General features: G+C 42.2%; 3 protein-coding genes across 20 annotated transcripts in view; 2 read left to right on the top strand and 1 right to left on the bottom strand.

Annotated features, from left to right (window-relative positions):
• The window catches only part of BLTP3A (bridge-like lipid transfer protein family member 3A), a 58974-nt gene extending 46533 nt beyond the window's left edge, over positions 1-12441 (top strand). For all 3 annotated transcript variants that reach the window (XM_082415035.1, XM_082415036.1, XM_082415037.1), the window contains exons 15-21: positions 2295-2491; positions 3944-4098; positions 4183-4333; positions 6232-6494; positions 6937-7045; positions 7171-7277; positions 7684-12441. In XM_082415035.1, coding sequence (XP_082271161.1) covers positions 2295-2491; positions 3944-4098; positions 4183-4333; positions 6232-6494; positions 6937-7045; positions 7171-7277; positions 7684-7809 — 1108 coding nt within the window. In that variant the 3' untranslated portion in view covers positions 7810-12441. The remainder of the gene's footprint in view (positions 1-2294; positions 2492-3943; positions 4099-4182; positions 4334-6231; positions 6495-6936; positions 7046-7170; positions 7278-7683) is intronic.
• Positions 12442-12663: 222 nt separating this feature from the next.
• TAF11 (TATA-box binding protein associated factor 11) lies at positions 12664-19691 on the bottom strand. Of its 2 annotated transcripts, XM_082415075.1 has the most exons (5): positions 19002-19691; positions 16055-16203; positions 14437-14524; positions 13988-14084; positions 12664-13318 (listed from the first exon to the last, which is right to left on the bottom strand). In XM_082415075.1, the coding sequence occupies exons 1-5, from the start codon at positions 19170-19172 to the stop codon at positions 13188-13190; spliced, it is 636 nt and encodes a 211-aa protein (XP_082271201.1). In that variant the 5' UTR covers positions 19173-19691; the 3' UTR covers positions 12664-13187. The 2 variants fall into 2 exon arrangements, with proteins under 2 accessions (XP_082271201.1, XP_082271202.1); XM_082415076.1 differs by lacking the exon at positions 13988-14084 and having other exon boundaries at positions 19002-19659.
• A 977-nt stretch (positions 19692-20668) lies between these two features.
• ANKS1A (ankyrin repeat and sterile alpha motif domain containing 1A) overlaps positions 20669-24850 on the top strand; it is a 186369-nt gene continuing 182187 nt past the window's right edge. For 6 of the 15 annotated variants that reach the window (XM_082415052.1, XM_082415051.1, XM_082415050.1 and 3 more), the window contains exon 1: positions 20670-20976. In XM_082415052.1, coding sequence (XP_082271178.1) covers positions 20777-20976 — 200 coding nt within the window. In that variant the 5' untranslated portion in view covers positions 20670-20776. Of the gene's footprint in view, positions 20977-24850 lie in introns of all 15 variants that reach the window. The other 9 variants (XM_082415045.1, XM_082415047.1, XM_082415046.1 and 6 more) reach the window with 3 other exon arrangements.

Below are 24850 nucleotides of genomic sequence, written 5' to 3'. Positions count from 1 at the left end.
GCATATGCATGGTTCCAACGCATCCACAGATTCAACCATCCGTGGATTGTGCAGTACTATAGTATTTACTCTTGAAAAAAATATGCATATAAATGGACCTGTGCAGTTCAAACCCGTGTTGTTCAAGGATCAGCTGTACTCTCTCTAGGTTATTTTGTCCATCTCCTCACGTCTGTGAGAGTCCTTATTTTCAGTCCTGACTTTCCTCCCCTCCCCTGCTCTTGCTTTAAAACTATCTACTGCCCATAGGTCCACATTGATCTCCCAGGGGTGCCTTGAACCTCACATATATAAAACTAAATTCCTTATCCCTCCCTCCCCCAGCCAGTTCTCTTTTTCTTTCTTTTTTTGGTGGCATCATTCTCTTGCTCATTCAAGCTCTGCGTCTTCCAGGCATTTGTCAGGTTCTGACCATACTTTTAAACTTAAGCATGCTTCAGAATCATCTGGAGGCTTGTTAAAACACAGAGTGCTGAGCCCTGTCCCCAGAGTTCCTTGTCCAGTAGGTCTGGGATGGAGCCTGAGAAGCTGCATTTCTAATGAGTTCCCCTTTAGATGATAATGTTCCTGTGAGGATGACGCTGGGAGCAGAGCTCTAGGGAGTCTCACATCCGTTTTTCCTGTCTTCTCCCACATGTGGACTATTTTAGTGAACTATTAGTTGATTTCCTCATTGGGTATCTTTCCCTCTCTAGCATATTTGAAAAAGGCAGGTCAAACTTCTTTTTTTTTAAATTAATTAATTAATTAATTTATTTTTGGCTGCATTGGGTCTTCGTTGCTGCGCACGGGCTTTCTCTAGTTGCGGTGAGCGGGGGCTACTCTTCATTATGGTGCGTGGCCTTCTCGTTGCGGTGGCTTCTCTTGTTGCAGAGCTCGGGCTCTAGGCGTGCGGGCTTCAGTAGTTGTGGCACGCGGGCTCAGTAGTTGTGGCTTGTGGGCTCTAGAGCGCAGGCTCAGTAGTTGTGGGACACGAGCTTAGTTGCTCCGCGGCATGTGGGATCTTCCCAGATCGGGGCTTGAACCCATGTGCCCTGCATTTGCAGGCGGATTCTCAACCATTGTGCCACCAGGGAAGTCCCAGGTCAAACTTCTTAAACCACAGGTATGATCTTGTTATTTCCCTTTTCTAAAGCCTTCTGGCTTTTTCTTTATTCTCCCTGAATTGAGTTTGAACTTCTTAGTGTGGAATAATTAGTTATTATGATATATCCACATGGCACTTTACAGTTTTTTAAAATAGACTTTATTTTCTAGAGCAGTTTTAGCTTCACAGCAATATTGAGTAGACAGTACAGAGATTTCCCGTATGCCTCCTGCACTTCACAGTTTTCAGAGCACTTTCATGCATTATCTTTTGTCCAGGGTTTTCTATAATCTGGCTGCCACTCATGTGGTAAAGTGAAAAAAGCACTTAGCAAGAAGTTAAGAGACTTGGGTTCTTCTTAATTCTACCTTTAACTGGGACTGAGTCAGTTTCTTCACCTATAAATAAAATAGGAGGGTGGGCACATAAGGTCTTTAAAGGTTTCTTTAAAGAAACCTGTCTAACTTTATCTTCTATTGCTCTCCCTCGACAAAACTTCCGCTCCAGCTGAGTTGAGCTCTTTACTAGTCTCCAAAGGTACATTTCGTTTTCTGACTCCATGCCTTTGCTCATGCTGTTTCTTCCCCATGGAAGGCCCTCTTCGTCATCTCTTTCACTGTCCTTCAAGGACCACCTCAAACATCATCTCTTTCCACAGAGCCGTTCTCTTCATCCTTTCCCCTCTTTGGTATTGCCTAGCCTTTGGCTTGTACCCCTGTCCCTCTTACGGTGTGTGTGACTTACTACCATATAAGGTTATTTGTGTATAAGTCTCCTCTCTCCTGATAGAATGTACATTCTTTGAGGACAGGGGGTGTCTTATTCATCACTCCCCACCACTGCCTGGTGCCTTGTATGGTGCCTTGTATGCAGAGGTTATTCAGTAAGTACTTGAGGAATGAACATGGGTTTCAGGTACCATTCATAAGCACCAGGGCTGTAGGTAGTTGGTCTCTTCTGTACATGGGATGACCCTGAATAACCTTGACATTTGATATGGGAGAACTGCCTATGCAGTTTGAAATGCTGGAATATGAGGATTCAGAAAGGCCAGCAGTTGAAAAATGGTCTTGTAGCAGGTAATAGTTGACATCAAAGTTTATGTATACAATAACGGTCTGGGCTGAAAAGGATGGGTATTGCAAGGGAATGGAACAACATACCTCCTAAGCCACATTTGTGGGTTTTGTTTTTGTTTTTTAAACAGGGAGCCCATGGCCAAGACAGATGAAGGGGTGGCAGCCCCAGTAAGTGGAGGTGCTGCCCGACTCCGATTTTTCTCCATGAAGAGGACAGTATCTCAGCAGTCATTTGATGGTGTCTCATTGGATAACAGTGGCCCTGAAGACCGGATTTCAGTGGACAGTGATGGCAGTGAGAGCTTTGTGATGCTCTTGGAGTCTGGTAGGTGGAAGCAGAGCCGGGCAGAGTTGTAGAGCCCCAAGAGTGTTCTTTCTGATGCCTGTATTCAGACCAGCAGGATGCAAAAGGAGCTGAGATTTGATAAAGTAGACATTTTCTTAATCAAAAAACCAAAAGAAGAGAGAAATTTTAGTGGATCTGTGGCGCTGACTTTATCCCCACATCTTCTAGGTTATTGATTAGTACTTGACCTTTATCACAGAACAACACTCAAAGAAGAGAGCGCTAGTCTTACAGCCATGTAGCTGTGGTGGTAAGACTAATTCTGTGGCTGTATCAATGGTGTGTGTGTTTATTGTCTGCTCTTTGCCTAAACTATGTATTTTATTGTTGGAAAATGACTAGGAGCTTTTTGTCTATGATAAAACAAGTAACCTTTAGGCATTAGATTAATCACCACTAGGAGTTAACACTAGTTCTTTCAGCTTATTGAAATGAAAACTTTTAAAATCTCCCCTTAAGAGTATCTAAATGAAAATAAAAAGAGAATGTACTGTTTCTTAAGCTGGATGGTATATATCCATGTTTGTTTTGTTATTATTATTAATTTCTTATGGGAGAATCCAAATATTTAAAAATAGACAGAATCAAATAGCGAACCTTCATATACCCATTACCTAGCTTCAGATATTAAGAACTCATGGCCATTCTTGTTTTATATATTCTTCTGCCCACTTCCCTTCCTCCCATATTATTTTGGAGCAAACCCCAAACATATCATTTTATCCATAAATATTTTCATTATGCATCTCTAGAAAATACAAATTTTTAAAATATTAAAAATTAAAAAAAATTATGGTAAAATACAATACACATAACATAAAATTTACCATCTTAACTATTTAAAACTATAATTTAGTAGCATTAATTACGTTCAAATCATTGCGCAACCGTCACCACTATCCATCTCCAGAGCTCTTTCATCTTGCAAAACTCTATACCCATTAAACAATAACTCCTCATTGCCTCTTCCACCAGCCCCTGGCAATCACCATTCTACTTTCTGTCTCTATGAATTTGACGACTCTGGGTACCTCACATAAATGGAACCATACGTGACTGGCTTGTTTCATTTCACATAAAATGTCCTTAAGGTTCATTTACGTTGTATGTAGCATGTGTCAGAATTTCCTTCCTTTTTAAGACCATTATTTGTTGTATGTTTATACCACATTTTGTTTAACCATTTATCCGTCCGTAGACACTTAAGTTGCTTCCATTTACAGACTTTCTTTAAGGTGACCAAATACCATTGTCCTTTTAAAAATTAACAATAATTCCCTAAATTCATTAAATATCTAGTTAGTCTTCAAATTTCCAGTTGTCTCATGAGTGTCATAAATGTTTTGTTTTTACAGTTGTCACTGTTTTTAGAGATTGGATTTGAATAGAATTTTTTGACTCTCAAATTCTTTTGTTATCTTTCTTATTCAGAGTCTGGTCCAGAATCTCTTCCACCAGGATCTCTTCCCAATGTCTTAGACAGTGCAGGTGTTCAAGGGAGCCCTGTTGCGGATAGTTATGGCCAGGGATCACCAGAGGCCAACAGTTCAGCCTCACCCAGTGGGGAAGACCTCCATCTTCACCTGGTCAGTTGTTCTACTTTCTTCTCTGCAGAGGGTACGCTCTAAGCTGGAAGCTTGGGACTCAGCTAAGGGAGTCTCCTTTTACAGGTTTCAGTTCTGGTCCTGAAGGTGAATGAGGTGTCTTTGGGGATTGAGGTACGTGGTGAGGACCTGACTGTGGCCCTGCAAGCAGAGGAGCTGACCCTCCAGCAGCTAGGCACCGTGGGACTCTGGCAGTTCCTGCATGGACAGTGCCCAGGTGAGGATGGTGCGATTGCAAGAGAGCTGGTGGGATTTTTCTGGGGCATCCATAGCTTAACTTGCTCCTGTCACTGTGCTCCAGGGGCAGCTACCTTAGTGCCAAGCCCTTGGCGCTTCTCTCCAGCAGCCATTAGGGGGAGGAAGAAGTCTAATGAAGCCTCCTTCTTGCAAGCTGCCTCTCCCAGAGCTCTTTCTGGGGTTTTGTACTCAGTAGGCTAGTCTCCATCCTCACCTCCCAGGTGCTCCTTATGCTTATACATGAGGACTGTGTCCACTTCTTTGTGAGGCTGCTAACATCAAGCTATATCTGATGAGGGAACTTCTGATTCAGTCCTTTGATGTGAATTATCATTTATACTTTAAAAGATGACAGGAAAAATCTGGGCTTATGCTACATGCTTTGTTTAAAAAATTTTTTAAAAATATTGAGTAGATACTAAAAGAATACTTATAAAATATATATAAGGTATAAAATAACAACAATACAATGAACCCATGTACCCACTACCTAGTTTAGTAAATGGAACAGTACCATTAACTTTGAAGTCCCTGGGAGTCCCTCTCCAGAACCTTCCTCTTGCCTCTCACCTATCGTAGGGAATCACTGTCCTGAATTTTGTATTTCTCATTCTCTTGCTTTACAATTCTTCTGCATGTGTTTGTATCAATGTATTATTTAGCTTTGCAGTTTTTCAGGTTTTTCTAAATGGAATCATAGTTTGTATTCTTTTGTGATTTGCTTCCTTCAAGTACCATGATATTCTTCAGATTCTTCTAGGTTGTTGAGTTAGCTATAATTTATTCATTTTTACTACTATATAATATTCTATTGCAGAAATATACCACTTTTTGCTTTTTTAAAAACTGCTTATGCGTACTATGAAATTCACTCCTTGTAAGTATACAATTTGATAAATATTAGTAAGCTTACAGGGTTCTACAGCCATCACCATCACCCCCAAAATATCTCTTGTACCCATTACTCTAGTTACTTCTTCAGTCTATTCTGAACAGACATTTGGGTTGTTTCCAGTTTTTTTGCTATTTCAAATAGGGTTGTCTTGACATGCCCATCCTTGTACACGTCTCCTGATATGTATGTTGGAGAGTTTCTCCAGGTTTATATTCCTGAGGAAATAATTGTTAGGTCATTAGGGTAGGTATAGCTTTAACCTTAGTAGATAATGCCAATCTGTTTTCCAGAATGGTTGTACCAATTTGCATTTATATAAGTATGTAAGTTGTTTCATAGCCTTGGCTACACCTGAGATTATTCTTTATGTGGTTTGAGTAAATTAGCATAGATCCCGCTTGGCTTCCTCAGAGAGAGGTGAGAAGACCAAGACTTGGAGAAAGGAAGAGGTGATCAAATATAGCAGAGTTGAGGGTCCTCTGTTTGTTTGTTTGCTTGTTTGTTTGTTTTTGGCTGTGCTGTGTGGCTTGCGGGATCTTAGTTCCCTGACCAGGGATTGAACCTGGGCCACAGCAGTGAAAGCACCGAGACCTAACCACTGGACCGCCAGGGAATTCCCAAGGGTCCTCTGTTTTAAGAGCTTTACCTTGGCCATCAGCCCAGTGCCTCTGATTCATAGCAAGACCAGCTTTTTATTGGTCCTTAACATCCCTTCTGTCATGAGAGGCATTAGAGCAAAGTAGCCAAGCCCACAGTCTTTGCAGTCAGGCTGCCTGCGTGCAAATCGTATCCTCGCTACTTACAAGTTGTGTTACTTTGGGCAAGTTACTCTCTGTGCCGTAGTTCTTTCATCTCTAAAATGGGAATGATAATAATACTTCTGGCCCAGGGTTGTTAGGAATATTAAATATATATAAAGTGCTTAGAGCAATCACTGGCTAGTAATTAATTCATATGTTTTCCTTCTGTCTTTCTTCTCAAAGGCACAAGCTTTCAGGAAGCCTCAACTTTGAAGACTGGCCGCATCAGGCCAGCTGTAGGCCTTCGCTTTGAGGTGGGGCCTGGTGCAGCTGTTCATTCCCCTCTGGCCACACAGAATGGCTTCCTGCGTTTCTTGCTTCAGGGCTGTGACCTTGAGCTGCTCACTTCGGTGCTCAGTGGCCTGGGGCCCTTCTTGGAGGATGAGGAGATCCCACTGGTAGTTCCCATGCAGATTGAGCTCCTGAACTCCAGGATCACTCTAAAGGTGAGAGGAACTTTTGGGTTTTACCCTAGACTTTGTCAGGCAAGGGATTCTGGCAGTGACAGTAACTTCTTCTCCTGTCCCTGTAAAATGTGGTGAGGATCAAGTGAGGAAATGCATATTAGCATTCTTTGTCAGTGTTACAGTAGTACATAAAAATGTGTTTCTGGCAAAGAGTCCTGGGTTCAAGTGAGAGGATCTTGTCTCTAGCCCTGACCCTTGGCATGCAGCATGACTGTGCAAGACCATTAGGTTATCAGATCCTCAGTCTCAACACCTCTAGAGTGGGAGAGACTCAATTATGCCTCTCACATCTCGCAAGAATGTATGGATAAACATACATTTGACATAAAAGTGCTTCCAGCTCAATGGTAGAAGCATGGCTTGTTACCTAAGCTGCTCTGAGCTGGTTGGGGGCATCATGTGGTTTCTCTCTTTCCTATAGGACGATATCCCCCCCATCTATCCGACCTCTCCAGGCCCCATCCCCATCACTCTAGCCATGGAGCACGTTGTGCTGAAGCGGAGTGACGATGGTGTGTTCCACATTGGCGGTGAGTTGGGCTCGTCAGCCTCCCGGCTTCTCTGCCTTTTTGCTCCTGTAAGGGAATAGGTGACAACTAGGAATAGTCTGCGTGTTGCTGGCAGCTTGTCATTTAGAACCTTTACTTTTTTCCAGCTGCTGCTCAGGACAGACCATCAGCCGAAGTACTTAAAAGTGAGAAGAGGCAGCCCCCAAAAGAACAGGTGTTTCTGGTGCCCACAGGGGAGGCTTTTGGCCCACAGGTGAGGATATAACTGAACAGTACCTTTCCCATAAACCCTTAGGGGCTGTAATCACAGAAGCTGGTAAAACCCAGAGGGCTGAAAAGGCTGCTTGTGCTGGGTACAGCTGGGTGGTGTGGGCTCCTGTCACCTAGCAGCAGCTTCTAGAAGTGCTGAACAGAGGATGTAAGTCAGGAGCTGGAGGTGAATAGTTGCTGATGGCATCTTCCACCTGTTGCTGTCCCTGCAACTGATGAACTCGGAAGAGGGGTTTAGGCTCTTAGAAAATATCTAGTTGGGTTCTCTTGATCATTGACCAAACTTATGGGTTGTTCTGCTTGAATTCTTCCTCCTCGTTCCCTTACTGGATGTTTCTGCAAGGTGTGTTACCTTATTCATTCACTGTGAATTACTAATTGTTCCTCAGGTGCAAGAACTGCCTACCCTACAAAAGGAACTTATAGAAACTAAACAAGCATTGGCTCATGCCAACCAGGATAAAGAAAAACTTCTTCAGGAGATTAGGAAATATAACCCGCTCTTTGACCTCTGACAGCAATGGCTCAGCCATCTGTGCCAAGGAGAGAGGAGGAGATCACCAGCAATCGCACCACCTGCGACAGGCACCATCCAGTGTTGGACAAGTCAGCTAAGGATGCTCAACTCACTCCTCATGGTGTCCTTTCTACTAGCAGTTCTGACTTGGATGGAAGACAGGGCAAAGTATTACCACGTTCCAGGAAGTTGAGGGCAGCTTTGTGCGTGGCTCAGGCATCACGTCTTTCCTGTATAAAGCCTTTTGGCCCTCTGCACACTAGGCGGAATCTCCTCAACACTGTAGGGTCATTTCACCGTCTGGTTTCACAGCAGAGACATTTGCTTACTCCACCTGTGTGAACAAGGCAGAGTACCCATCTTCTCAGTTGGTCACCCACAGAGCCACCAAAGATTCTATGTTCCAGAGCTTCCTGTAGTGGACCTGAGAAGTCCTTGGCCTGAGCTTCGGCCACGGTAGTAGAGTGGAACAGGAAATAGCCAGCAAGGCGGGAGCCTGGGGAGGCACAAGAATAAATGAGACATGGATTCTGCCTTGTTTGGAAAGGAAACCAAGCTCACGTCATCTTGGCTCATATTACAATCAGATTTTTCAGGGTTAAGCTTTCTTTCTGTGATGCTTTCATCGCTGTGATGCTGTGGTAGGAAGTAAACAACAGTAGCAGCTCACTTGTATCATCTTTCCCTTCTATAAGGCAATCTGTTTGAAATTTAAGAAGAAACTATTCACCCTGAGCTAGCTTGAACGCATGACATGGTGAGGGTCGGTAGGGGAGCTTGGTTCTGCGCCGCTGTTGCTGGCCGTGTCCCTCTTCCACAGCTGCACCTCACAGATTATTTCCTGTCTCCCTGGGGTCCCTGGCACACCTGCTTTCCCAGCACTATGACTTTCTACCAGCACTCTCGTTAGCACTTGGTGGTTTGGGAGCTGAAAATGTGTTATAAAACCGTAACATTAACATCTCAGCCTGTTTCCTCTCACGCCCCTCTATCACTGTGGCTTTTTAAAATCATGTTAGTTTGACTTAAGTAAAAGACAAAGCAAAACAAAACCCTTCAACCTAGCTAGGTTTTGCCCCTGCCTGATGAAAGAGCTATTTCCCCCTCTTTCTTTACTACCGAATTCTTTACCAACACCCTATCTTCATCCATACTGCTCTGTGATATACTTCAAGCTGTGTTGGACAGAAGTTCATCAGCTAACTCACCTTGAATTGGCAAGATGGCAAAATAGTGATTTAGTAGTGTTACTAAAGTCTTAATCACACATGACCTACTGAAGGAAAGATAAAATGGTTTCCTTTATGGGAAATCATGCCTGACTTGTATATTCTAGTTTTTTGAGGATAAAAAGAAATACGTGTTCAAGAAGGAACAAGATCTAATTTGCTCAGACTTTTACAGACTTTTTGTTGTGGTTCTTCACTAAGGCAATCTTAAAAACAACAATTACTATGAGATTATGGGAATGTTCTGTCATGCTTAGGAAACAATGCAGAGACTTAAAAATAAACACCTTTCTAGAGAGAATGTTAACAGGGTAAGTTCCCTATGGGTTGATGCTTGGTTTAACCTTATTTAAGAATTTTATAAATAACCTGAAAGTAGGATATTACCGTGCAATCAAATGTCACTGCTTCCAGGCAGTGAAAGATAAACCAGAAGAAATTGAAAAAAAGTGAAATTACAGAAGATTCACAAACTGGGCTGTGAATACTCAGGAAAGTGACAGGTGAGGTTTTGTGTAGGTAAGTGTGAAGTAACGCACTTATGGGAGAATCAGCAACCAGCGAGGCAGTGAGCTCTGTTAGAACTCAGGAAAGAAACCTAAGCATTGCTGAGAGGGAGGAGGGGTCAGTGTGCTGCTGTGGCCAAAAGCCCGACTGCATCATAAGGAAGGGCACGTGGAGCCAACACAGAAAACAGCACCTCACGCAAGGCCGTGGTAATGTCTTAAATTATCTGTGCACTTCTAGTGACCTTATTTACAAAGTGTATGGTGAAGAGAGGAAAGGTCCAGAGAACAGCAAAAATTATCAGGTGGTAGAGGTACTTCCACATGTGGACACATCTTTAAAATGTTGGCTCCAGTTCTGAAAAGATGAAAGTTGAGGGTAGTGTTAGATCAGATATTCAGTCAAGAGCAGGGACATGTTCTTCAGGTCCCAAAATACTAGCTCTAGGGCCGTACCTATTAGCCTTAGGTAAAAGAAAGCACTTCTCGTAGCAAATCAGAAACTTCTAGGCGTCATTGTTCAAGAAGTGGTGCTGGCAGAAACTGTATGGGTACAGAAGGTTTAAGAGGAATCCTTGCATGGTGGTTTTCCCAAAGAAATTATGGAAAACTAGGGCTATTTGGTGATATACAACAGAGAGGGTAACTGCATCCCTCCACAGACTCCCCCTTAAGTGCCTTTTTCAAAGGCAGAATGATGAACAAAAAGAATCACACTCCTCTCAAGTACGGCATTTCTAATGTGTTTAAAGGGGGAGGAGGGAGAGCCAGTAGCCAGAAAATAGAATTATTCAACCTTAGGTTCACCTGAATTGGTATAAAATCACATTCTGATTCTCTTCCCTTCACCTCCTCTTCTACCCACTGTGTCCCTCCATGCAAAGAATTGCTTGGTACACCCTCACCTTAAGCTTGTGCTTGGTGGGAGGCAATAGAAACAAATCTGGCAAGCGCTGAGGCTCACCCCTCTAATGAGCAGAGCTCAGTCAGGTTTCTGGGCTCTCTGGCGCTCTCGTCCATGTAACAAATGGAGCCCTAGAATTTGAATTTCCTTATGTGACAGCTTTGGGCATTGTGACTTGAAGTTCCTGCCTCAGGAAATGTGGTTGGGGTCATTGTCCCATGGAATTTTAGTAAAAATCATCTTGTATAACTTCATACTCCTATTCATTGGGGGAAGAACGACTTTCAAAATGAAGAAATGTGACCTTGTCTGTAGCCCTCAGGATAAACGTAAAGGAAAAAGGCGGAAGGAAAACATAGTAGTATCAGCTCCTGTGGACTGCTTACGATTTCTGCCTTGGAGCTCTAAGACTCCGTGAACAAGAAATAACAATACCTCAAGAAAATGTCTGGAGTGATAGCACCGCTATCCCTCAAAAGACTTCAGCCACCGCACATCACCATTTCAGCTGTGAAGCACTTACAACTACGTATCGTCTATGATCGTCTAGAGTCCCTGTTTACACGGATGTACTAGAGATGTGCTTTAGTGCATATGGACTGGTTTAAATCTCTCTTAGCTGAGCTGCAGGGACGGTTATCAATCTCAAATTCTGTTTTCAACTCACTGGAATAATTAACCTAGTCTATTAGACTTAAGACAGAAGGAGTAGGTTCTATTCTCATGATGGCTGCTTTTTGCTGTGTATTTCATCTGACCCTCATTTTGCCACAGGCCTCAACCTTTACGTACCCTTTTTCATGGTTCTGAAAGGAATGGTTCCTGTCTATGGAATATACAAGGGATAAGCCACCCCTCACATACCCCATAACTTAAATGCTTCCATTTAACCCATTTACATCAGTTTCCCCATAGGCTAGTTCAGGTGTTTTTTTTTTTTTTTCTCTCCCCTATTTAATACTTGCCTAAACTTCCGAAAACAGTTATAGTAATATCACAAAACTATGGAAACAACATTGCTACACAAGCTAGTAGGATGACAACTGGTTATTTGAGAACTGCAAGAGCTGTGTCATTGCCTTGTGATTTACCATAGTAATTACTGTGTTTCAAGAGATTCTGGTGTGATGTCCTGTCCTTTCAGGGACTACGGCCTTCCCCAGGATCTTCCCCCACCTTCTGCTAGAACAGGAATATTCCCATTCACCTCTGGGTAGGTATGGATAGTAGCTGTTGTTGAATGGGGATTATTTTCTCCCTCTCTTACAACAGATACAAGGGGAAACACTCTCAGATAACCTTAAACTGTGAGGCTTTGCTAAGTGGCTAGACTTGGGATGTGTACTTCCTTCTTTATTATTTGTAAATTTCAGCCTTATCCAGTATCTCAAACTGCAATAGGTATAGTTCTTATAACCACTTAAAAAGCTCCCTCTGAGAGCTGAGAGAAGATCTGTTTTTGTTTTTCCCTTCAATATATTAGTTTTTGGTCAAGATTTAGCCTGAGTCTTACAGCATTTCTTTGTGGAATACACTACTGAAGTGTCTTCTCCATTGGCTAACTAACTACACGTTTAAAGCCATGAGTTTTAATGTAAGATAATATAATCCAGATTTGCCCAACTTTGTGTGTCCAAGCTGTTTCCCCCACTCAGGGTGCTAAACAGAATTGGAATCTTTACTAAGACATGCTCAGGAAAGCTTCAAAAGAGAACAGCTTCAAAACCCCTCTCGTTATGACACCAAATGATTGAGAGGAAAGAATTCTTGGGGATTGCCAATTATATTACAGTAGCCTTATTACTGCTAATCACTGTCAATAAACGGTCACTCCATTCCCCTCTACGTGAGGAAAACAATGAGAATGTATCCAATGAACTGGAATATTGGTCAGTATTGGGAAATATTAATGTTGCAGTATCTAATCAAACCTTGAGTGTACTGGTTCTGTGAACCACTTGAAAAAAGCAAATTAAACTTATTAAACAGTATTGGTTCTGGTATATCTGTTTATAGCAATTGAAACATATGGGTTTTTACATTGTTTTTAAGTACTCTTTTATGAGATAAAATTTTAATGGTTCTGGTAGGCAATGGGGAGGGCTCAAATTTTCACAAAAAAGCCAAGACCAGTTTTATTCTGACACCAAAAAAGAACGATGAACTTCTCCCCACCATTCCAACCTGCTTGACAGAAAATGAACGCACACATGGCAAGTTGGAAAACAGTTTAATGATCACTCACCAAAATGTTTACAAGGACAGACTATTCCACTACTCCTGCTGTCACCGTGTCCTTCACGGTAGAGTATCACAAGTCAAAAGTTTCTGATTGTTTCATTTACTTAAAACCAAATGTAAGAAACAACCTAAGTCATTGCAACTTCAGGCTTCAATGTGAAACCGTCAAACCGTCTTGGAAGGGTTTTCTTTCTGAAAGCAGCATTCCTGTCCAGAAGATGCTTAAGCCTCATCAACCTTTCTTCTTCCAACTAGCCAGTAATAGTTAAATGCCTCAAAATGCCCTCAGAGGTCCCAATATTTAGTCAAGGCAAGTATGAAACAGGCTGCATGCCTTCAAGGTGTAATGAATATCAGAGTTTTGAGAAAGACATTAAAGCATCATGGAATCCTTCGAGGACCGAGATACTAAAGCACCAGTGCAGAGAGTCTCATGCAATAGGAATTCTGGAATGAGTACTTCTTCCTTCAGTACCAGGCCCTTCTAGACTTTGGTCTAGAAGAAGATGATTTTTTTGTGCTTCGAGTTGGGAATTTGCCCCTTTGACTTCAGCCTCCGAACAGCCTCCCTCATATGTTTGGGTTGTAGCGGTGGCATTTCTCCCCACTTCTCACACACATCCAGTGCTAAACAGAGGGCAAGGAGAGAGTTTCATTATCACACAAGAGCTTATGCATTATAATCCTTTTGAGTCCTGTAATTCTCATTAACTCTTCTTAAGCTTGCTAAAGAAATAAACCAAGACATTTTCCCTTCTTAAGAGAATGCTATAAAATGTATCATGTTAGCTTTAGTATATCCCACATCAGGTTTTATCATAGGCAACAGTTTAAAACATATCTTCTCCTTAAAAGAATAGGTATTTCACCAGCTAGAAATTAGCAATGGGCAGCAGCCGGGTTCTTTACTTGATGGACAGGGGGCAGTTCCCAGGGATCATAACATCAGGGACAACTACTCACCATACCACACTGGTCAGCCCCAGTGATTGCTTTTTTTTGTATCTTTACTTTTGGCAGCAGAAATGAGCAAAAGCCATTGGAGGAAAATACAAAGTCTGTTTCTGTCACCCTGGGCTGAGGACAGGAATCAGGAGAGCAGATTTCCTAGGTGTTTCCAGGCCTTCCAGTATTGAAACTTTCAAGGAATAATGTTCATGCTCTCCTGAATGCAAGGCTCCCTTTCTAGTGTAAATGGAAACCACCACTGGTGCCTTAATAAGTCCCTCACTATAGATATTCTTGGAAATAAGACCACCACAGGCTCAATCCAGTATTTAGACCAACACCACTCACCTTCTTCTACCACCTCCCCGACGAAAACTTTGGAAATACCAGACATAGCAATAACAACATTCTGAGACACAGAGGTACCAGTGATGGACTGGATCAGCTTGAAAGAAGGACAAAAGACTGTGATTAAGGTAGTCAAGGACTGGCTTTGGAACATAGTACCCATAAGAGCTCTGCACTGAAAGAGTTCACTAAAGGCTGGATCTGAAATTGACACCAGTAAAACAAAAGGATTCAGGTGTATAATGGCCTATTCTATTTGTTGAGACCCTATCTCTAGAATACAAAATTACAACTGGTCAGATTATTGAGGGGCATGCTATTTTTATTTTCCTGCCTAAATGTTCCACCAACTTGCCTAACACCTCACTTCAAAATGCCAATGGATACAGCTGTTGAGTCTCATTCAGTTCTCATAGCTCATGGAAATGAGTGTGGTAGTCCATCCTTACCCTTTTAATGGCTGCCTTAGGGAAAGCTGACCGGCGATACATTTCATAACGGTTCAGCTGCTCCTCAGAAAAAGAAGAAACCAGGATTCTAGACAAAGATTCAGGTAATTAAGTTCACTTATAAGAATGAATACTTAAGATATATATTATTATGTCAATAAAAGCAAGTCTCAGATATCTAAAAAATAAAATTTTCAAGGGATCAATAGTATTAGGCTTAGTGTTTATGAGGAATGAAGAGAAAGCATTTCTACTCTTACGGAACTTGACAATAAGTGAAATGCAAGTTCCTTTCTTACTTCACTAAGTACAAAAACAACAATGTTGGGTCATTGAATCACACTATACAGGTTATGTTTTCAGCATTAGGCTCTCTCTCCCCATAAGGCTACCTCACTACACTTCACATTAAAGATAAAAATTTAATATGTAAATTTATATTCAAACTAGCAGTTTCCAACATTAACAGATTAAGGGGAAATTTTATAAAATATATGGAAAAGGGTTAATAATCTTAATATATAGTTAAATTTTCAAATAAATTAAAAGATGGCCATACCAATTTTAGAAAATGAGCAAAGGAAGTGAATAGGAAATTTACAAAATATACCAATGGCCAATATATAGAGAGGAAAAAAATTAAGCTTCAGTATTAACTAAAGAAATTAAAATGATGAACTAAAGCAAGATTAACATTTTTCATAAAACAGATAAAAAAGTATTAAAAAGCATGGTATTAGTGAGGATGGGAGGACACAAACTCATGCATGCAACCTTTTTGGAGAATCTGGAAATACAAATGAAAATCCTTTGAAAATGTTCATACTGTTTAAACTACCAATTACACTTCTAGGAGTTTATTTTAGGAAGTAAATGGACAAGTACGCAAAGATGTGCTCAAAGATGTTGATCATAATGTTGTCAAAAGAGGAAGAAAAAAAACCCAGAACAACTACAGAAATAGGTTACATTATAGTTCATCCATATAATGGAATACAATGCAGCCATTAAAAATGATGATTTATGGGCATATTTACTGACATGAAAATATTTAGCTATATACTGATATATCAAACATTAAAGAATATATCTGAAAAGGTATATACCCAAATATATACCCTGGGTAAACTCTGGGTGGTGGAATTATAAGTAATTATTTTTTCTATTTTTCTGTATTTTCTGAATTATTTGCAATGAACCTATCCCATTTTTATAATCAGAAAACATAACAAAGCTATTTCCATTTTGAAGAAAATTATGACCTAGATGTATAATTATTGACATGGAAAACATTTACCATATATAATGTGGAAAACAGGTTACAAACAGTCTTTAACATCTTTGAAATTTTTAATTTAATTTTATTTCTAGATATATATATGTAAAGAAAATATCTTGGTGAATATACATCAAAATATTAACAGTTTTTATTTTGGTGGTATGGTGATATTTTTATTTTTACTTATATTTTCTATACCATAACATAATGCAATATTAATTGCTTTATTTTCTTTTGAGTTTAAAAAAGAAAAGAAAAATTTAAGGACAAGAAAAATGTATTAACTTTGTGTGGTCAGGTTAGAGCCTTGAAAGGGGAAAGATCAGAAAAGTGACTTACTGCATCTTTTGAATCTCATCTTCATCCACTTTCTGCTTCTTCTCTTTCTTTTCTTTGGTATCTATTTTCAGTTTTTTGGCTGCAGGAGTAAGTAATGATGAGTCTTCCCTTTCAACTGCTGTTAAATCTGAGATATCCTGACTCTTGAGCTAAGAAGACAAAAGAAACCCTTTATATATTTGGCCTACTTCTCAGACTTGGGTAAGGTAAGAAGACATCATTTCTCATTACAACACAACAAATCCACTTATTTCTGTAGTTTTTTGGTTCCAGGCATTGGCTGTACCATCAAAATATAAGCTACCCTGTCTCTCCTAAAGGAGTTTTTAGCCCAGCTGTAGAAAGAAAACCTACTAAATAGTCCAGTTTTCCAGGTAGGCTATGATCCTAGTTCCAGTCATCTGTTTACAAGGGCAATGTAGTGCCAAGGATCATGAAAACCACTCTCCCCCTGATCTCCTTCTTCTGACCTCATTCTTTAGAGGGGATGTCAGAAAAGTCCTCTCCACCCAGCCAGCTCTTCTTCTTCTAAATCTATAGATCTCTTTACTGATGATGATTCCATGTGGAAAGAATATTAAAAAGGAGGCACCTTCTCATCAAAGCAGTGTTTTTTTGAATTTGGGACTTTTAAGTGAGCTTCTCCCACATGTAGTGCTCTTTTCTTCCTAACTTTCAATACCACTGTATAATGCAAATATTTACTTCCCATTACTAGACTGAGAACTTTATTTATTTATTTTTTAGTTCTTTTAATTAATTTATTTTTGGCTGCATTGGGTCTTTGTTGCTGCGTGCGGTCTTTCTCTCGTTGCAGCAATTGGGGACTACTCCTTGTTGCGGTGCGTGGGCTTCTCATTGCGGTGGCTTCTCTTGTTGCGGAGCACGGGCTCTAAGCACGCGGGCTTAGTAGTTGTGGCTCGCGGGCTCTAGAGCGCAGGCTCAGTAGCTGTGGCGCATGGGCTTAGTTCATTCCTCCGTGGCATGTGGGATTTTCCCGGACCAGGGCTCGAACCTGTGTGCCCTGCACTGGCAGGCGGATTCTTAACCACTGCGCCACCAGGGAAGCCCCTAGACTGACAACTTTTTGAAGATAGGTTTGTCTCTTATTTATCTCTCCTCACATAAATATTTACCATTGTTTTACTCATTCTAGATGTTTAATATCTGTTTAATAATGACAACAAAAAAAAAATCCAAACTTCATCCCCTCCAACAATATAGAATCTAAGGATACAACAAACCTCATTAATGAGATTTAACTTCTGTTTCCTTAAAGAGAAACTCACATTTAAACTCATACAGGAATATGAGAAGTACGTGAGAGCGAAGGCAGTAAATCTTTAACAACCTTTTCACCTTCTTCTCTAGTTACTGATACATACAAATTTTCTAACTTCTTTGTGCTTCAATTTTGGTGATTTATATTATCCTTAAAAATGAGCCATTTTTCTTGAAGTTTCAAAATTACTTGGTCTAAACTTGAACATCACATTTTCTTAAAGCTTAAAGATCTCCATATCAGTGCCTATAGCCCTTTCTTATTTCATAATGTTGTACAATTACATTTCAAATAACCAGGTCTTCATTTTATTGTTTATGTTTTTAAAGCATTAATTCATTAACATCTACTTTCATCCCGATTAATTCCTTGCTCCTACATTCTTCTGGTTTATTTTGTTCTTTTTCTGGTTTCTTGAGCTGGGTGCTTATTTTCGATATCTCTTGTTTGTTAGTAAAAATATGTAAGGTTATGAATTTTTCTTTAAATAAAGTTTTGGTCAGATCCCATTGGATTTGATGTGGCATTCTCTTTGTTAATTTCTTTAATCCAAAGGCTATTTAGAAACTAGTTTAAAATGTCCAGGTGTTAGTTTTTTGGAGGGAGTTGGAGTGGGAGAAAATTTTTGTTGTTAATTTCAGGTTCTATTGCACTGTACTAACAGGATATGATCTGTTATGATTTCTACTTTTAAGAATTTATGCTTTTCTTCGTGGTCTGGTATATGATCAATTTAAAAAAGTGTTTCAGAAGCATCAAAAATTTTTTTTATCTTCTAGGTGCAAATTTCTGTATGTAGTGAGCTTTTTACTGGACTAAGCTAATTATTACTTAAATCCTTTCTGTCCTTGAGATCTGTTTTAAAAGTTCCTTCTTAAAGTAGTTTTGTCACATTTTTCTTTTTCTAAAAGTTCTTAACTTTATATATTTTGATACAACTTTATGCTCTGAAAGGCTGTTTCCATTTAATCCAATGTCTTCACCCATGCTCTCACACTTACATTCAAACAGGAATTATAGCTCTAAGACCCCAAGATTCTACCTTTAGAAATGGAACCTAGAGAACGCTGAGATTCTAGTATCCTGACTGATGCTCAGCGGAGCAACATTGCTGAATTCTTGGGATGGCACAATTGATAGGTTTGGTGCTATAGAGACCCTTGGACATTAGCACCCAGGTCACTGGTAGCAGTTAAATGTCCCAAGAGGAAAAGAACGTGACTAAATTAGTAATTACCTCAAAGTCTCCCTTTAACGACTCTGCAGCCTATAATGACAAAGTTACACTTAAGCAATATCTAAGAAACCATATTGGGGTGAAAGTGGTACTAGGAATCCTGGGTTCTAGCTTTTGCCCTAAATTTCAGTGTCGATTGGCATTGACCTCAATTTCCTCACCAGGAAAACCAAGAGGCTATTTGAAATTCCCTTAGAAGTAGATTTAACGCCTAAGGGCAGGGATTAAAAATATTGACCCAGTGCTTGGGTCTCTGGAACTGAACCGGCTCTGAAGGTTTTGTCTCCTCTCTCCCCCCAACCCCGCGATGGCAGATCTAAAGGGTCATGGTGAGTTCGACTATCTTAGCTTGGGAGGGACCAACCAAGAAGCCTGTCAAGCAGCCAGTGACACAACTCCTCCGGCCTCATCAACACATCTCTCCCTACCTCGCCTTCTTCAGCCGAGGCCTCTTTCAATTCCCCATCTGCGTCTCCGTCAGTTTCCTCCGTGATTCCGTCCGTGTCAGTAACCCCCGGGCCCCCAGGAGCAGCGGCCGTCTCATCTGACTCCCCTGTCTCTCCACCTTTTTCCGTGGGCGACTCGCAGGCAATATCCATGGCGGCGAGAAGAAGATGGGAGTGGAGATCGCGGTGCTGTCAGACTCAGGAGCTCGGGACTCCGCGCAGCACCGCAGCCCAGGAGCTTACTTCCTGTCGTCGCGCTGCGATGACATCACCCATACCGCTCTTCCGAGGGGTCATTTAGAGGCGCGCCTAGAGGACTTCAGGGCTCTGTTTTACTTCTGATTTGGTGGCGGTGGGGAGAGGGAAAATTGAGGGCACGGAAATCAGTTTGTGGATTTTCCACCTTGGGAAACCAGCATTTGTAAAGGAGAGCTTTGTTGTTTACTGAAGGGCTTCTTTTTCCTTTCCGTCTTTCTCAAAACGCAGTGTCAGTGAACTCCGTCCTTAATCCGCTTTCCTCAGAGTAAAGTTTGGGGACAGGAGAAAACTCAATTCCGTTGTTCGCCCTTGTTGTGGGATGCGGCTACCAGGCAAACGCAGGCAGGAACTCAATCTCTTACAGTTCAATTGGACAGAGACCTCGGGCTTGTGTTAACATTGAATTGCCAGCATTTCTCTTCTGTTCCTCAAGCACCTAAAACGAAAGAAAATAGTCATACAGCTTGAACAGAATTTATCCAATGCATTATTAACTCCACAACTACTGAGCGTCTACTTCGAGCCAGGAACAGTCCTAGCACCACAAACAAAACAGGCGGTTTCTACGCAATTGTATGATTTTCCCAATTCACCAGGACTCAAGATTGGGGTCGGTTTTACAAATCTGACTTTTAATGTCACTTTGGTTAATGTCATCAAAAGTAAGAGGAAATAGGGCTTCCCTGGCTGTCCAGTGGTTAGAACTCCGCACCTCCACTGCAAGGGGAGCGGGTTCGATCTCTGATCCGGGAACTAGGATCCCGCATGCCTCGGGGGCGGCTAAATAAAAAAAAAAGTAAGGGGAAACAAATCCTACTGGGAGGGAGATATTTGCTTTGAGTGTTTGGCTTTAACGAGCCATTTCAGGGATTGGGAGCATGAAGTGCGGATATTTTCCTTTTAAAATTTTCCTCTCTTTCCTCATTGCGGTACGGAGGGCGGCATTTTACTCACGTCTTTATCACTCGGTTCCCACATCCATTACATATTTATGTGTTCAGAAGGAATGGCCTTGGAAATGTATGTGCGCGTTACCATATTTCTCTCTTTGTTTCTACACTGCCTGGATGAATTACCGTATTTTCTGTCCTGCGAGCTCCCAAAACCTTTGGAAAAGGAGCGCACTTCGGCAGGCGCAGACAGGTAAACCGCGTTTGTTCCTTTCCACTTATACAGCGGGCGACCCTGCGACGCTCTCCTCTTGACCTGGAAGGCCTATCTCTGTGCAGCGGGGTGCACTTGCCGCAGACCACAACCACCTGCTCCCGCTCTCTGAGCCCCGCCCAGCTAGGTGGGCAAGGGGGCGGGGCGCGGGGGGCGCTCTGACGCGTGACGCCGGATCCCGGAAGTGACGCGCTCCTGGGGGGAAAAGGCGGGGGGAGGGGGGTGGTGTCCCGGCCGGTTTGGGGGGCGCGTTGCCCGGAGACCGAAAGTTTGCGAGCCAGAACAGGCTGGGCGGCGGCCCCGGAAAGGGGGTCCAGGGGGCGGCGGCCCTGGGGATGGGGAAGGAGCAGGAGCTGCTGGAGGCGGCCCGCACCGGACACCTCCCGGCCGTGGAGAAGCTGCTGTCCGGGAAGCGGCTCTCCTCAGGCTTCGGGGGCGGCGGCAGCGGGGGCTCAGGGGGAGGCAGCGGCGGCGGCGGCGGCGGCGGCGGCGGCGGTCTTGGCTCCTCGAGCCATCCCCTCTCCAGCCTGCTCAGGTGGGTATCGCTCCGGGGCTGGGCAGCTGCCTGGAGACCCCCCTTCCCCTGCCCGTCTCCTGGGTCCCCAGAGAGATCGGGGCTCCGGAGGCCCTGGCGGGGTGGGTTTGCGGGTGCCCCGGGGCTAGGGCAGGCGGCCCAAGGGGCGAGGGGCGCCAGTGCGGGTCCGCGCGGCGTCAGGCTCTCCTCGTCTCGCCTAACCCGGCAGCGAAGAATGGTGGGAGTGCCCAGGTGGCAGCCTCCGCCGCATGGCACAGCCGGGCTTCACCCTCGCCCGCTGTTGGGTGCCAGCTGTTGTATCTCACAAGCCACTTTAGAGCAGAAAATATGTATATTTTAAATCTCCCTCATCTCCTGCAGAAACTCCCACGCCTTGCGGAATCTCGCGGTTCCCCTGGAGGAAATTCTCTTGATTCCCTTCTTTTGGGAACTTGGAACCTTCCACCAGGCTCTGCAGGACGTAGCTTTTGTTGTTTATATTCAAATTGCCTCTGGGTTTATCACGCTCAAAGTGTTCTTCTTTGAGCCCCTCTTGTGCTTGAAGCTTAAATTCTGGTTCCTTGTAGTGAATCTCATTGGATTAGTCTGTTAAGTGGCGTATGCAAGGTTCATCAGGGGGTTTATTCATCAAAAAATAAAGGTTTAGAAAGACTTGTTTAGGAAGCTGAGGGGTGCTTTAAACTTTTCCAAGATCTGTTGTTAAAATAAACACTTGACTCTGGAGCTGTAAGGATTGAGAGAAAAAGGTCGTTTTTATGTGGCTTGGAGGGGATTGTAGGTGCTTTGTCAGTGTGAGTAAAATGTGTTGTTTCAGCAGCACTTTCATAGCCGGTTTTCTTTTCCTTCCTTGTTCTTTTGAGGTTTTTAAGAAGTGGAAGTTCATTTAGAAATGGCTTCATTCGCTTTTGTTCCCCATTAGTTTATGTAACTTCAATTTGAGTGAGCTTGGACCAAAAAAGCCCAAGGCTCTAATAAATTGTTAGGTATTAAGCACTGAGTGCAAACACAGGTCTATACAGGAAGATATTAAAAAGCAGTCTAAGAGAAGAACTCTCCCAGGGGGTTCTTTTGAGGAGGCAAAAACCAGTACCATTTGGGGCAATTTCCAGCCCCTAGAACAATGCTGTCACATAGTTAGTACCCAGGATTTGTTGAATAAATAAAAGTATCAATTAGGGAATGATACATTTCTACATAAACTGATGGTGGTACTCACTGTTAGTAGTTCAGAGAAATGAGACATAACTGTGGGATGAGATGGAGATCAGGGCTTCCAGGAGGAGGGGGACTTCAGCTGACTTTGCAGGATGTGAGGATTTGGGTAGGTGAAGTACTGTGAGAGCGTTCCAAGTGGGCACACCATGATCAGGGGCACTGAGGTGGGAAAGGAGACTTATTTGGTGCCAGTAGGTCACTAGAAGAACTTTCTGTCTGGAGCCTTAAGAGGTTGGGTGTGATAAAAGGAGATAATAATAATGGATGGCTATACTTCCATCTTTCAGAGTGACTTAGTCTTTATGTTTATATTCCCAGTTCCTATATCAGTACCTGACACAGGTGTTCAATAAATGTACTTCGAATGCATAAATTGGGTTTTGAATCTTACCTGGATTACTTTGATATTCCTGCACTTCTGATGTCTGAGAGATGAGAGAAAGACCATACTGGTTTGGAGGTGCCTGTCTCTAATGAGCTGAATGCTACAGCATTTGGCTGTTTGCCAGAGATACCTTACCCCCCCCACCCCCCCCCCCTTAACTACCTTGTAGTTAAGCAAGACTAGAAAATCTTTGTTGATTTTCTTTTTTTTTTTTTTTTTACTTTGGGCCTCATGTTAATATGTCCAGTCTCTGTCATAAAGGGTGGATGTTGTCTCCACTCCCTTGTGTAAGAGAGCTGACTCCTTCTGACTTGCTCCTGTATCTGTTGTTGAGATGGTAGATGGCCTCAGAGCTGCCCCGGCCTCTCATCCCTGTGACTCCTAGGGGCAGGGAGGATCTGCAGGCACTAGTTACACTAGGTGTGTCATTAATTAGAGGTGACTCTGATTAAACTAGTGAAAGATTTCTGAGAAAATGAAACCATGCATTTAGATAATCCCTAGGTCAGCATGTCCTCCCTTTGTAGGTTTGGAAATAGTAGAGGGTAGGTCTCCTATGCCCACACACCCCACCTCAAGGACCCTGGGTTATTTAATGAGAGCCGTGGAATCGTAGCTTCAGATTTGGCCCTTGCATTAGCTGCCATATCCTACCCCACTAGTATTGTCAATTGCAGCCTACGTTTGTCCAGCTGTTTTGACTGACCAAGTAAAGCAGGCAGGAATAGGAGCTTACAGCTGCAGTGGATATAAATGTTCTGGATCACAAGTATGTTTGTCTACTCATCTGTTTATGACCCAGCCCACCCCCCACCCCCATTCCACAAAGGCTTTGTGCTTATTCTTAAGCTACAAAATGCCTCCTCTCTCACCCATCCCTTTTCTCTTATACTGCTTGGGCTTAGGTCTTAACCTCTTAAAGCCCTCCCTAATGACCCTAATACACACAGATCTCTCAGGCTTCTACTTCTTTGGAACCCATTATCTGCAGTGAACAGTAGCGCATCAACTCATACTTTGCTTGCCTAGATTTCACAGTTTATTGCTTTACATATAGTAACTCTCACCAATTGAGAACATACTTGCTGAGAATCAGAAAGTCAGCAAAGAAGACTTGTACTAGGAAAAAAAGTTGTTATGAACTTCATGTCCTTCTGACCTTCGCTTATTTACTGTATACTTATTCAGAGGCAGTGTAGTATTACGCTTCAGACCACTGGTTCTGGAGTCAGACTGCCTGGATTCACATTTCGCTGCTACCACTGACTAACTGCTTGACTTTCTGTAAATTACTCAACCACTCTGAGCCTCAATTTCTACATCTGTGAAATGGGGGGAATATTATCTGCTTTATGGTATTGTCTTATGTAATGTGTGGAAGAAGCTCACCACAGTTTCTGGCACATTGTAAGCGCTCACTGTTAGGCTTCCCCAGTTCCGTTGAGCACGTACAGTTTTGCCATGCTGTACCTGCCACGTGCAAAGTGCCACGCCAGACACGTCTTAAATGCTGTTCTTTTACTCTTGGGTATCTGTTTTCCAAGCCACGGCAGATTAGAAACAGTAAATAAGGGAGAGGCCCAGCTCAGGCAGGCACACTAATGCCATTCACCCACCAAATGTTTACCCATCATCTGCTTTGTGCTAGGCCAATTGTTAGATGCACTGCAAAATTTATCTGAGGCCTGGCACATAGTAGGTAGTCTGTCAAAATTAGTCCTCTCCCAATACAAGGTCTGTTCCCTTGTAGTGTTTATAGTAGTACGATATGTCTGTGTGACAGATTGACAAAATAAGAGAAAAAACAATAAAAGGCAAGCATAATTTTTCCCACCGCCAGTAATTTGAGACTATTAACATAGATGAATATAGCCCTACACACCTGGTTAGGCCCCAAGCATCACTGCACTATAGCTTAGTGCTGTAGTATCTGTTTATTGTGACTCTTAGCCAATCAAATAAAGATTAAATTACGTTCAGTATAGCTTGTTAATGAAAGTACAAAAAATTTTAGTTTTCTATCTAAAATGATTCAAATATAATATTTGTTATTTCAAAGGACAAGCAGTAGATTATCTAGAAAGCATAGTTATCTAAAATGCCTAGTCCTACAGAGGTTCTGAATAGCATGGATTTTACTTTATATAATACTGTCTCATTTTCTAATTGTTGAATGGTTGCCTTTATTCTGTAGCTTGAGACAGGCTCTGTATTAAACTTTTTTTTTTTTTTTAAACACGGTATTTTTCAGCCCTGGGCACATAGTAGGTCACT

The sequence above is a fragment of the Balaenoptera physalus genome, assembly GCF_965194825.1.
Source record: "Balaenoptera physalus genome assembly, chromosome: 11".
NCBI classification, from domain to species: domain Eukaryota; kingdom Metazoa; phylum Chordata; class Mammalia; order Artiodactyla; family Balaenopteridae; genus Balaenoptera; species Balaenoptera physalus.
This window is presented reverse-complemented; position numbering and strand designations above follow the sequence as displayed.